The 13,015-nt window shown below is 39.0% G+C and overlaps 2 protein-coding genes across 2 annotated transcripts; one reads left to right on the top strand and one right to left on the bottom strand.

Annotated features, from left to right (window-relative positions):
• The first annotated feature begins 7,081 nt into the window (after positions 1 to 7,081).
• LOC140983274 (peptide chain release factor PrfB1, chloroplastic) lies at positions 7,082 to 11,090 on the top strand. The gene is made up of 6 exons (XM_073450242.1): positions 7,082 to 7,344; positions 7,867 to 7,935; positions 8,422 to 8,642; positions 8,777 to 8,980; positions 9,971 to 10,373; positions 10,663 to 11,090. Exons 1-6 carry the CDS (start codon positions 7,140 to 7,142, stop codon positions 10,959 to 10,961), a joined length of 1,401 nt encoding a protein of 466 aa, XP_073306343.1. The 5' UTR covers positions 7,082 to 7,139; the 3' UTR covers positions 10,962 to 11,090.
• Positions 11,091 to 11,226: 136 nt separating this feature from the next.
• On the bottom strand, positions 11,227 to 12,629 carry LOC140983275 (protein BEARSKIN2-like). Its single transcript, XM_073450243.1, has 3 exons — positions 12,389 to 12,629; positions 12,011 to 12,306; positions 11,227 to 11,937 (listed from the first exon to the last, which is right to left on the bottom strand). The coding sequence occupies exons 1-3, from the start codon at positions 12,627 to 12,629 to the stop codon at positions 11,254 to 11,256; spliced, it is 1,221 nt and encodes a 406-aa protein (XP_073306344.1). The 3' UTR covers positions 11,227 to 11,253.
• Positions 12,630 to 13,015: the final 386 nt, after the last annotated feature.

A 13,015-nucleotide genomic window follows, 5' to 3' on the forward strand; every position in this document is an offset into this window, starting at 1 on the left:
TTACATTGAAATTATAAAAAAGTTATATTTATCTGGTTTGAATGGAAAATTTTAGTTTTGAGGAAGGGTTTTGCTCGAAACAGTTGGAATTTAGATCAATATTACCCTATTCATTTATTGTAAAACGAAAGGATTTTGTACGGCATTTGGAGTGTTTGTTTTGCTAAGAAGCTCTTTATCTTTTGGAATCTACTAGTTTGAAGCCTAGAAATGTTCCTAATTGCAACAGTTTTACGTGATTATACTTCCAATTTTCAGTACTTGAGATGTTTGGAGTGTTAACTTCTGATTTTGATGCTACCAGCAAGGTGAATCAGTGGCAGTACTCACTGATTTGAAAGTGGGAAAGTACTATGGCGAGTTAGGCGCTGATTGATGGGATGCTTCCCAATGGAAGTTGCAAAAGGATGAAAATGAGGTTTGCTTGACTTCATTATCTGCTGTTGATTTACTGAATTTATCGTTAGTTTAATTTAATATCTATACATCGTGACTCGTGTATTTGTAGCATAATATCTGATGTGATTTCGTTGAAATGGATGAGCCGGGTAAGGAGTTCCAACGGGTCAAATCAATAATTTATAGTTTTTAGGGAATTTGAGTGAAGATAATGGCTTCAATAGCACCTGCAAACAATGAAAGAAACTCGTGAATGGGCGCCAGAGGGGTGTCCGACGTGGCCACTCCGATGCTTAAGTCAGCAGGTTGAAGATGAACACAAGCAATATTTGGGAGAAAATATGTATAATGCTTAAGAGTTCAAAGATTTCCGACTCCGTAAATGACATTAATACCTGCTATTTATAGTAGAAGATGAGGTAGGTACCTCGATTCCAGTGCTACCTACTAAGTATGGTAGGTCGGCTGCCCATACCCTATCTTCTGATGACTTCTAGGACACTCCAAACCCAAGTTGTTCTGACAGATTAGACGTCCTGTATCCATCATACTCGAGTATGGTTCAATTCTCGAGGTGGCTCGGGCAATTGATTACCTGGGTATTTATATGAGAGCTCGGGCTATGACTGCGCGGGAGACCGGGCTGTTCCAAGAATTCTTGGGAAACATGTAGTGCTCGGGCTATTGATAGTTGCCGGGTCGTCAATCGACCCGGATCCTTATGGTAACAACTCGGATCCTTATGGGGGTATCACCACCCATCCCTAAAATAGTCGGGCTAGAGCTTGACTAGCTGTCCCGATCAGTCCAAGATGATTAACAGTGCACCAAATTGAAGTCTTTAAATATCCCATAGATGGGATGAAATGCTGAGACCTCCTGTCCCCCCTGGATTCGTAATAATTTATTGTTTATCATTCTTGGACCCTGTCGATATTACCACGATGACACGTGTCATAGCATAAATTCCCGCCTAAAAGACGTTTCGCATTTCGAGAAATGGATAAGTCTGACGCCTTGATAACTGTACACGTCTTTTCAACTCTTGGCTCATCTTAGTCGTTCGTGCATTTACAGATCAACGGTTGTGATGAGCCCCTTCCTCCTATACATAGCCATTCACCCATTTTTCAATTGTACTAACAAACTGTCATCCAGGAAACACAAGGGCTGGTGCAAGTAGTTCGAAAACTCCGAGTATGACCGAAGCCTTCAAGGAATCCGCTCTAGAGATTCGAAAATCTACTATGGAAGATGAAGTGTTTCACGCAATTCTTGACTACTGGGAAGAGCTTCAGGGGCTAAAACTTCTGGATGACTCTGGAGAAGCGATCACTGCTAGCCTGGTGGCCAAACTGAGGAGAGTGCGAGAGCACTTGCATATAGCTGAGTGGGTAGACGTCTTTACAGATGGTCGTATCTACAAATTATTGCTTCGGAAAGAAATAAAGATCCTTAAGCGTATTGTCATTTCAGACAGCTTCCTGATATCATTTTTATCAATCCTGTAGCAGGGGGTGACTTCTTTTTCGTCTCAAGATCGGGCTCTCTTCTCCTAACGGGCTCTCCCCTCGATACATTCCTCATACTCCCTCCCCGAGCGCTGGGCCCTGGCTGTGAAGATGTCCATGGCAATCTCGGCCTCTTATGGGCTTGACTTTGCTCTGGGGCGGAATGGAAGGAATAGCTTCCCCTCAATGTTTTGCAATCTTCGGTGTTGTGATAACACACCTTATGGAGAGTACAAAATCCTCTTTTCTCAGGTCGGGATAATTGATGGTCCGGGGCCAGATCCCTACTGCATTCCTGAACCTCTCTGTCCCGGGTAACTTTAAGAGGCACGTGATGAGAGTAGTGTCCTGGATTATTCCTTCTCTGCCCTTTCTCCTCGGGCCTAGCTACCCGGTCTCCCCTTTCTTTTCTTACAGCTTCCCTCTTCTGCTTCTGGGCTTCCTCCATGTTGATGTATTTTTCTGCCCGGGATAATAAGTCTTCAAAATCCCCGGGCACTTTTTTGGTCAACGACTTGAAAAATTCACCTTCTCTCAAGCCTTGGGTGAATGCCGTAGTTTTCGTTTCAGTAGCGCAAGTAGGTACATCCAAAGCCACTCTATTAAATCTTTTAATATAAGCCCTCAAACTTTCATCCAGGTTCTGTTTGACTTCAAAAAGACTAAAAGCGGTCTTCTTGTATTTCTTGCTGCTACTGAAGTGGTGTAGGAACACCTTCTGGAAATCTTTAAATGAATTAATACTCTGAGGGGACAGTCCCTCAAACCACCTTTGAGCTGAATCCACCAAAGTGGTGAGGAACACTTTACACTTGATTCGATCTGTGTAACAGTGTAACATGGCCATGTTTTCAAACCTGGCTAGGTGCTCCTCAGGATCCGCATTGCCATCGTAATCTTTTACTTTGGCGGATTTGAAGTTCCCGGGAAGAGGTTCCCGGACAATGATATCAGTAAATGGGCAACCTTTAGCAGTAGTTCGAGGAATGCTACGACTCTCCAACTGCCTTTCCAGAACTTTCATTTTCTGTCTTAACTCCAACAACTCCTCAGCCACGGTAGGTGATTTGGATCCAGCACTAGACTCCTCATCCTCTCCTCTCACTTCCTCCTCCCTCCACTCTTGCTCTTGCTCCTGCTCATGCTTATCAACTTTCCCCCCTCCCGGTGGGATAACTTGATGAGAAGTGTCTTTCCTGGCCACAGCTTTCTCCACTGCTTCGGAGATTATTCTAGCCAACTCCTCCGGGGTCATGGTAATAAGATTGGGTCCTGTGGGAGGAACACCGCCACCCTGACCCGAAGCTCGCGTATTATCCCCGTGCACCCGGGAATTATCTTGGGTAGTTCTTCGAGTACGAGCCATATCAACGCCTTAATCTCAATTTCCCACAGACGGCGCCAATGATGTGACTTCGTTGAAATGGATGAGCCGGGTAAGGAGCTCCAACGGGTCAAATCAATAATTTATAGTTTTTAGGGAATTTGAGTGAAGATAATGGCTTCAATAGCACCTGCAAACAATGAAAGAAACTCGTGAATGGGCGCCGGAGGGGTGTCCGGCGTGGCCACTCCGATGCTTAAGTCAGCAGGTTGAAGATGAACACAAGCAATATTTGGGAGAAAATATGTATAATGCTTAAGAGTTCAAAGATTTCCGACTCCGTAAATGACATTAATACCTGCTATTTATAGTAGAAGATGAGGTAGGTACCTCGATTCCAGTGCTACCTACTAAGTATGGTAGGTCGGCTGCCCATACCCTATCTTCTGATGACTTCTAGGACACTCCAAACCCAAGTTGCTCTGACAGATTAGACGTCCTGTATCCATCATACTCGAGTATGGTTCAATTCTCGAGGTGGCTCGGGCAATTGATTACCCGGGTATTTATATGAGAGCTCGGGCTATGACTGCGCGGGAGACCGGGCTGTTCCAAGAATTCTTGGGAAACATGTAGTGCTCGGACTATTGATAGTTGCCGGGTCGTCAATCGACCCGGATCCTTATGGTAACAACCCGGATCCTTATGGGGGTATCAATATCCATATTATAGTTTTCACAATTTTCGACATGACTTTCCATTCATGTTTGTGATAATGGCTTTGTGCTACACTTTATACCTTAAGGTAAATTTTTTAATCCCCCTCAAAATTGTTTATACTGGGCTAGACGTTCTCAGAAGTAAAATTGGTGCCAGACAAGTATGAACAACGTTTGCCACCATCAATTCAAAACACCTAATTCTCTTTTTTTATGCTAACCGGCATCCTGTATGTAATTCAAATGTGTTGGTCAATCTTTTCCAGGTCAATGCATGACTTAATGTGAGTCATGAATCACGGCTATATGGACTTTTGTGTGGACCTAACAGAAGGTGGTTGACAAGAGTCAAGAAAACCGAAGAAAGAGAACATAAAAAGGGCTCTGTTCAGACCCGGCTGGTAACCCAGTGGTCTCACCCCCTGCCGGAATAGCCGGTTTCGTCGGGTTCGATCCCTCCTCCCCGCGTGAGTTGTAATCAAAAAAAAAAAAAAGGGCTCTGTTAAGTTAGTTGGTAAAGGGAGAAAAACACAGCTGAGCAACTAGACGATATCCTTGATCAAGGAAGCAGATGAGTCTCCCGAGAAGAGAGTTCAGAGAGCTTAGATTGATTCAAGAGTGCATACACTTGTAAACCAAAATAGAAAAGCGATATAGAGGAGTGAATCAATCGTGGTTTTGAGGGGCGTGAGTTGTATTTTCAAATCCTTGTAATCGGATCTCAATCAAATAACATTGTTCTTCCTTCTCCCTCCCGTGGATGTAGATCATATTGATCGAACCACGTAATTCTCGTGTTCTTGTTTTGGTGTTCTTAGATTCTTTGCGATTCTTTGTTATTGTTCTGTAATCTCTAAGCAACTCCATTGATGTGCATGTCATTGTGCTCCTTCATCAAGCGTTAGTATTGTTATAATTCACTACACTGTACAGCCTTGAACAACTATGCCAACACCAGTTTGCCCATTTTTAAGTTTTCTTCTTGTTTGACCTGATTTATCCACGTGCTTTAGAATTTGCTCCATGCTGTTTTCTAGAAATGACAATTGCACAACACAGAAATTTTTTGTAGTAAATAGGATTTTTGCTAAAATTAATCATGCATTACACCGGTAATCCTATACAGGTTATGCATAAATTGTCTTGTTGTTAGTTCAAACAAAGATTTTGATTCACATTAACTGAAAATTTATAAACTATGTTTTGCATAATAGAAAATTTTAAAGACATTGTCCGGTCTCACGAAGTCAATTTGTTTTCAATTATTCGTCAGAATAATATAATAACACATCTTGAATTCTGTAAGTTATCTGTATGGCTATTGTGCTGAAGAAACTAACAACGAGTAAATGGTTATCATGAATATGAGATGGATTGTTTATAGTTGCATTCATGTTTTCAGAATGCTTACATAGAATAAGGGTCTTTTTCTATACTTAACACATTGAAATGGCAAAATATGCTGGTTGTCTGTGCAGTGTGCACCTCTTCTACCATTCAATATCTTATATTATGTGTTACCTTACTAGTTGGTTTGGTTTTGTTTTAACGGAGAAGGAAAACCTCGTCACTTATTTCTGTTTATTTTGATAACGATAATCATATTGGTCTCTCAAATGTGCTTCGTCCAATAAATAGTGATTATTCAAAGCACTTGTGCACTCGTATCCAAAAACTAATGTCTTCTCTTCATGTCATTTCTCTATGTTTCATGTTTCAGGTGCTTGTAATGAGGCCACAGATCTTGCTTCATGTCATTTCTCTATGTTTCATGTTTCAGGTACTTCCATGTTTAGTTGCCGCTTCGATTAGAAATATCACTTGGCAATACTTTTTCATTTTCACCGATACCTGATCAACATGTTTGTTTATAGTTTAGGTTTTCGATCATATGTGAATCTGATTCACTTTTAGCTCAGTATGTCCCATTTTCAACCTCTAAAGTGACCATATACAGGAAAACAGGGGTACCTCACTTTTTTTGACTTGAGCAGTTTGATAATGAAGGTACGCACATATATTTTAACCAAAACATGCTAAATTGTTTTTTCCATTTTTTTTGTTTAAAATATACCTCCAAAAAACTCATGCTTTTTTTTTTTTTTTTTAAAATCATATATGGATTCAATTTTTAACTTCAAAACTATATTGAAAATGATAACCAAATATTCAATTAAACGTTTTTTGACAATTAAAAATCCCTAGAACTCAAATCTCAGTCGTAATTTTTGTTATTTAATGGGTAATAGCTCATTTTTAATTATTTAGCTCACTCAAGAATTTACACGGGACTTAATAAAAGCAAACAATTTTAAGGAGAAATTGCATAGACTGCCGTTTTTAAATATGAATATTGCTGGAAACCTCTCATGTCTATTAAATTCCGTGTTTTGTTTTAAAATTTGAAAACACATACGTCTGAAAATATATACGAGCCAGAGTATGTTTGGTCAAGATTTGAAAATACGCGAATGTGTGTACTAACACACGAAGAGCTAATATATCATTTTTTTCATAAATTTTTTAAGATTTCACACAAACAATGAATGCAATTAAACCAAATTTTGAATTAAGTTCGTATAAGGTCCACAAGACGCTTGAAACTTAATAAATACTAGTAAAAGATGTACACGCGTTACATGTGTTATTATTATTTTTAATTTGATCAAATAATAATAAACAATTAAAACGAAATTATTTTCAATTTAGAAGAGTTCGATTTAAAAAAAAAAGAAGTTTTGTTTAGATTTTTTCTATGTAAAATATGGAGTAACTTGAGGATGTTTTTAGTAGAGTAAGAAGGGTAATTATAGAATTAAATATTTTGGTGTTTGTAGGACATTTCTTTGATGCTTTTTACCATGTTCTTGATTCGTAGGAGCGATAACTCCATACCCGGATTTGACATTCGAGAGCGTTCTCCTGAACTAGATATAAGCAATGATATTTAGTCGGGCTTTAACTTAGAAAAATGCACTCCAAAAGGGATATGTATATATATCTTTTGAAGCTTTTATTTCTGACATTTGTTTCAAAAGTTACAAAAAAAATATTTCATTATTTTAACAATATGATTTTTTGTCACAAATTAATTAAAATTTGTTTGTTTAACAAAGTATGGCCGTATTCCTCCCGAATCTGGAGCCTAAAGTCCGCATTTAATTGTGCGTCTTATCTATTACCTCGATGGAGGCTTTAGCTGTTGCTCGGTACCCACTGAGACCGCTCCGGCGGCAACCGTACGCCGGCTCAAGATCAATAAATTCAGCAATATTAATCCCACTACCACGCGAACTACCATCAACTCTATCACTCTTTACCTGCTGCTGTTTCAATCATTCTGCGCACCGTTCAACATTCTTTAGATTTTCATCCATTTCTTCTCCGAATGGTATGCTTTTTCTACTTTTGAGTAATAATTTTGCATTATTCATCAATTTGCATCACAGTAATGAGGGGGTCCTTTCGTGCAAGATTAATCATCAGCATGGTGCTTGCTTGGGGATAACATTTTTGTTGCTTATCGTGTAAAAATCGTATCTTTATTAGGTGAATTTTCATGGATCTTTTTCTCCAAACTTCTCTCTTGGAGTTTTTTTTTAAATCTTGTGCATATATTTCACTCGGAGTCCTGGGCTCTCTTCGCTCGTTTTCATGAAAAGTTTTGAAATTGTTTAGTGAGGAACAAACTCAATTAAGCAACCGTAGTTTAGTGCTGATTTTTCAGTTTCAACTGATTTAAGTGCAGCGCTTCGTTTTCTTATGTTTTTCCCAGGGCCAGCTTTGGTTTTAAAATTTGATTGCTAAACTTTTACATTTAAGTTTAGATTAATTCCCCCGTATAGATTCAAGTGTTATTTATGTAAGCATAATATCAGTTTTTCCTATTCCTGTGCTTCCACATTGTCAACAGATGCCAGAGTATTATTTGCAACACCTGAAACGGGAGTTAGTATGGAAATAAGTGAATGGGCTGTGCAAGGTAATGCTTGTGGATATGTCTTACCGTATGTTTGTTTAACCTCCATTTTGGTTTTCGAATTTGCAAATAACGAGTGAATTCTAAGGAGCTGTATGATTGTGAAAACACTTGTTATCATAATATTGTGACTCTTGCGAGTTTTTGACATGATGGGATTTTAAGCCAATGTATGTATTGTCCATTTATTTATGCTTAAAACTCATTTATCCCATTATTGATTGGATATTACAAGCTACGGAGACAAGTTCTACTAAGAGTTGTTTAAACTCAAGAACCATGTGGAAAGTCCTTTAATAAAGACTAATGGTTTAGAATCCAGATGACAGGTGGGAGGAAAATCTCGATTAGGTTAATCTATTAATGCTCTTGAACTGATTGAGACTGCACTACTTTACCAGAAATTGACGTGTGTTTCTGCCTAATTTCACTCCATTGTCCTAATATTTGTGGACCTGGATCTCATTATGGCTGTTGTATTATTTGTAGACTTCTATGCCTTAAGGAAAGAGGTGGAGATTACCGCAGAGCGTGTGGAAGAGATTAGGGCTGCTGCTGGCCTGAAAATGCTAGAGGAAAATCTTGCTGATTTGGAAGAGGCAGCAGCTGATAGCTCTCTTTGGGATGATCGTGCCAAGGCTCAGCAGACACTTCAGTCACTTACCGATGTTAAAGAGAAATTAAAACTTCTCAATGGTTTCAAAGAACAGGTCTATACTTCCATCCTGTTAACGTAGCAATCGATTTTCTCGAAATAGTGGCATAAAATTGTGTACAGAGTATGAGATTTAAGCATTATTGTATCCCTTGGACCATATCTGAACTCCGCAAATCACTAGCTCAGGTTGAAGAGGCAGAAACAATAATTAAGCTTACTGAGGAGATGAACTCAATTGATAAAGGACTCCTTGAAGAGGCTGCCAGTATTGTTAAAGAGTTGAGAAAGATGTTGGATCGATTTGAAATCACTCAACTGCTTTCTGGCCCCTATGATAAAGAAGGGGCTGTTGTTACAATAACAGCTGGTGCAGGGGGAACTGATGCCCAGGTAATCTGAATTCCAAGTATAAATTGCAAGCTTCTTTCTTCTCTATGATGACAAACCACATTTGCTCCGTCAGTCCACAAGATTGACTTAAAATAAGAGCTACAAATTAGCTTGGTGGAGGTTGATACTTGCTGCTTAGATTCTTCTATAACACATAGATATTGGACTAGATGTGGGAAGGAATTTATTGAAGGCTTTACATTTTCTTTATATCCTTGATTGTGCATGAATTTGGTCATTGGCTCTGCTGTTCTTCCATTTAATGCACAGATATCTACAAATTTAATTTCATTTGTTTTGCCTGAACATAGTCATTGTATATTTCCTTCATAGAATTGAAGTCATTTTTTTGGTTAAGTCTCAACACTGAAGTGTTGGTGGCTTGGTGCTATACTTTTTTGGGTGGTTTTGTTACTTTCAGCCTACAGTGCTGGAATTCTTTCCATGCCATGTTTATTTGGGCTAAGTTTGTAAAGGTTTTCTATTTACCGATGAACCATGTAATAATCACAGATGCCATTACGAGAAGCAAGTTATTGCTTCCAGGTCATCATACATCATGTCACATATTTAATAATGTTCTTATCATGGTTTGTTTTTGTTATTCATTCATGTAAGACCTCTGAAAATGGGAGAAATATTATTATTGAATCCTCTGTTGATATTTATTTGTCTAAATTTTTATGATTTTGTAAAATCGTTTCTGGAAATTCCATCCGTCTAGCTGGTGTTTCCATGTATAGAACAGGCTTCAAGGTGTCCATTATTTTTTACACTCTCGTTTCTATCTTACTGTATATAGTTATATACCAATCCTCTACAATAGGAGATGCTTCACTTTATCATTTTTTTTTATGGATGTCCACTTCTGTTTAGGAGTTGTCAGGATTTCTTAGCATATAGATTGTCAAATGGACAAATTTATCAACCACGTGCAAGTAAACTTCTTGGCTTATTTTTGTAAAATTTATTTGATAAATTTCAGTGCAGGATTGGGCTGACATGCTTCTCAGGATGTATGTAAGGTGGGGAGAGAAGCAGCATTACAAGACAAAAGTAGTTGAGAAGTCCATGGGGGAAGAAGCTGGGATTAAATCGGCTACTATTGAACTAGAAGGCCGGTATGTTTATGGGTATATATCTGGTGAGAAAGGGACCCACCGCATCGTCAGACAGTCACCTTTCAATGCCAAGGGTCTTCGTCAAACTAGCTTTTCTGGTGTTGAAGTTATGCCTCTCCTTCCTGAAGAGTCAATGGATGTTGACATACCCGAAGAAGACTTAGAGATCAGTTTTACAAGAGCAGGTGGTAAAGGCGGGCAAAATGTAAATAAAGTTGAAACTGCAGTACGAATGACACACATCCCAACTGGAGTAACTGTTCGTTGCACAGGTCAGTTAAACTGTAATAGCTCTTTCGATTGTTCCAACATGTAATATAGTTCATTACTTTGTCTTGGAATAAGGTTGGATCCAGAAAATTCAGATAGGGCAAGCTACTTAGTGTATTTATGGTTGAGGGGTTTTAATCGTTGAGTCTTAGTATTTTATTTCGTGTGAGGGGCGCTCGTCTCCAATGTTCCTTGCTGGATTCACCACTGGTCGGAATGCCATTTACCAATTTGCATAAACTAATCTTTTATTCTTCAATCTCATTCTTTGTTTCTTCTTATGCCATGCAGAAGAAAGAAGCCAGCTAGCAAATAAAATCAAAGCTCTGAATAGATTAAAGGCAAAATTATTGGTGATAGCCATAGAGCAAAGGACAAATGAGATCAAGCAAATTAAGGGAGATGTTGTGAAGGCGGAATGGGGACAACAAATACGTAACTATGTATTCCATCCATACAAGTTAGTGAAAGATGTTCGGACTGGATTCGAGACATCAGACATTGAGTCTGTAATGGATGGCGAATTAGATCCCTTCATAAAAGCTTACCTCAAGTTCAAATACGGTGAATCTGTGGCCAACCAGTCCTAATTAAAGGCACCTGTAGATTAAGTTTTTGTTGTACTCTATATAAATCTGTCCGCTCATGGTTAGTTCCTCTGGTCGCATTGATTGAATGATTTCTTTGTTTTATTTAGCAGTAATTTCAATAGCAATTTACTCTTACACTTGTTTTCTTTTTGTATCACTTGTGACGGATGAACGATCTGATACATAACCTTCATTTGTCAGATTAAGGAGTCCAATACAGACAAATAAATTGGTGGCAACTGATAAATATATTTTATGTATGAATTACTGTCTAAATACATAGGAACAGCGACTATCCGTAAGCCCAAAAGTCCTTTTGACTTCTCGGAGTTAACTGATTGTTTTGGTCTATGGTGCTGGAGGCAGGATCAATGGTCCCCTGGAAGACGTGTCCTTTGGGGGAGACCTCGTTGTGATTTTGATGATGCGAATTGAAAGCAGCTATTAGGAGGGAATCCCATTCGTTCAAATGGATGTTATAATATGATTTGCTGGCAGCTGCAGCTTGACGAGATTGATTGCACCGCTCAATCAAAGATGGGTGAATGCAATGAACCTGGTAACCAATGGAGTCTGCTGATGCACGGATCATGTTCTCGCAGTCATGATCTTTGTAATGGTTACTATTGCTTATCATTATTTGCTTCTTGTTTTGGTTATTGGAGATGAAGTTTGGAAATTCAATTTGTGGGTATTGGCTCAGTGGGGAGGTGGCGGAAACTGGAACAGCTAGAGAATAATTTGGGTTGCTGCCAAGTTCAACCTCCTCTTGCTGCTGCACATTATACTGATTCATATTTATCATCATAAGATCATCATTCGTAAAGAAGAGGGATCGAGATTGCAGGTTGCAGCTGGTAAATGATGTGGTGGCAGTGCTCATGTTGAGCGGAGCTTCACTGGCATTACCTGTACTATTCTCATCTTTTAACAGGCTCTTCTTCTTGAATACCCGGCAGACGACCCATCCATCTTCCTGAAAATGTTTTATATCTTCATTCAATTAAAAGAAATTACTATTTTCCACGTACATGCTGCATGTGACTTACATTAGTGGACGTAGGTTGAGGGTCTTGATCATGATGATGAGGATTATCTTCAAGCCTATACTCGTGCATAATCCAGATGGTTTTTTGACCATGCGGAGCTCTACCACGGTAGAACACTAAGGTTTTTCTCATTCCAATCTTATCGAAGTTGTTTCTTATACATTTGTCTCTGCCGGTTGCTTTCCAGAATCCAGCACTCGTCGCTCTGTTCGTCCGAGAACCTGTAGGATATTTCCTATCCTTGTGACTGAAAAAGTACCATTCATTCTGTGGAGTTGATCCTATGTTACACCTCTCTGCATTCATGTCCAGAAAAAGCAAGTGTGACTGATCGGTTCATGCATATAAGAATTAACGGTGACTAAATTCTTACGTTACCTTGAAGATCCCATGGCTCAATCTTATTTAAATCCACTTCTCTGATGACCTCCATGTCGAACTTCTGATAGGAGACCTTCTTCTTCAAGTAGAAGTGCAGAAGCTCTTCATCTGTCGGGTGAAATCGGAATCCAGGTGGAACTCCACCACGTCCCGATGATAATGAACCCATTGTAGTTAATCTTGATAAAGAGTTATAATTTATTATATGGTCTATTGAAATCTTTACGATTGCATGCATATACTAGATTCGTGCATCAGCGTCACCGTTTTTTAGCTCTATTTTGTGGACAAGGTGGTATTGTATTTGTAGTGTGATAGAAACAATAAGGTTGACTGCCGATGACGCCGCCGTCGGGTCTGCCTAAAGCTGACGTAAAACGCAAGTTAAAGGAATTCTCTGGCACACCTTGTTCCCTTCATACAGGATACAGCTGTGATCCCGCGCCGCCCACACGCATTTTATTCAGCGTTAGCTCCTATGATTTTACTCATTTTCATGATAAACTTTTATATATACATAATATCCACTTCTGTTTCAACTAATGAGGTGACACTCATCTATTATAGTTAATTGGTGAACACAGAAGTTGACAAGGTTGGTGGACGACATATCAAATATATATA

This window comes from Primulina huaijiensis, chromosome 8 (genome assembly GCF_012295235.1).
Source record: "Primulina huaijiensis isolate GDHJ02 chromosome 8, ASM1229523v2, whole genome shotgun sequence".
NCBI classification, from domain to species: Eukaryota; Viridiplantae; Streptophyta; class Magnoliopsida; order Lamiales; family Gesneriaceae; genus Primulina; species Primulina huaijiensis.

What these genes read in the sequence shown, in the direction of transcription:
- LOC140983275 (XM_073450243.1), bottom strand. Translation starts at nt 12,629, where the DNA reads ATGCATGCAATCGTAAAGATTTCAATAGACCATATAATAAATTATAAC. An exon ending in TGAGCCATGGGATCTTCAAG is followed by an intron (nt 12,307 to 12,388) that starts GTAACGTAAGAA and finishes ACATGAATGCAG; the next exon opens with AGAGGTGTAACATAGGATCA. An exon ending in CTCAACCTACGTCCACTAAT is followed by an intron (nt 11,938 to 12,010) that starts GTAAGTCACATG and finishes AAACATTTTCAG; the next exon opens with GAAGATGGATGGGTCGTCTG.
- LOC140983274 (XM_073450242.1), top strand. Translation starts at nt 7,140, where the DNA reads ATGGAGGCTTTAGCTGTTGCTCGGTACCCACTGAGACCGCTCCGGCGG. An exon ending in TCAATGGTTTCAAAGAACAG is followed by an intron (nt 8,643 to 8,776) that starts GTCTATACTTCC and finishes TCACTAGCTCAG; the next exon opens with GTTGAAGAGGCAGAAACAAT. An exon ending in CAGGGGGAACTGATGCCCAG is followed by an intron (nt 8,981 to 9,970) that starts GTAATCTGAATT and finishes ATTTCAGTGCAG; the next exon opens with GATTGGGCTGACATGCTTCT.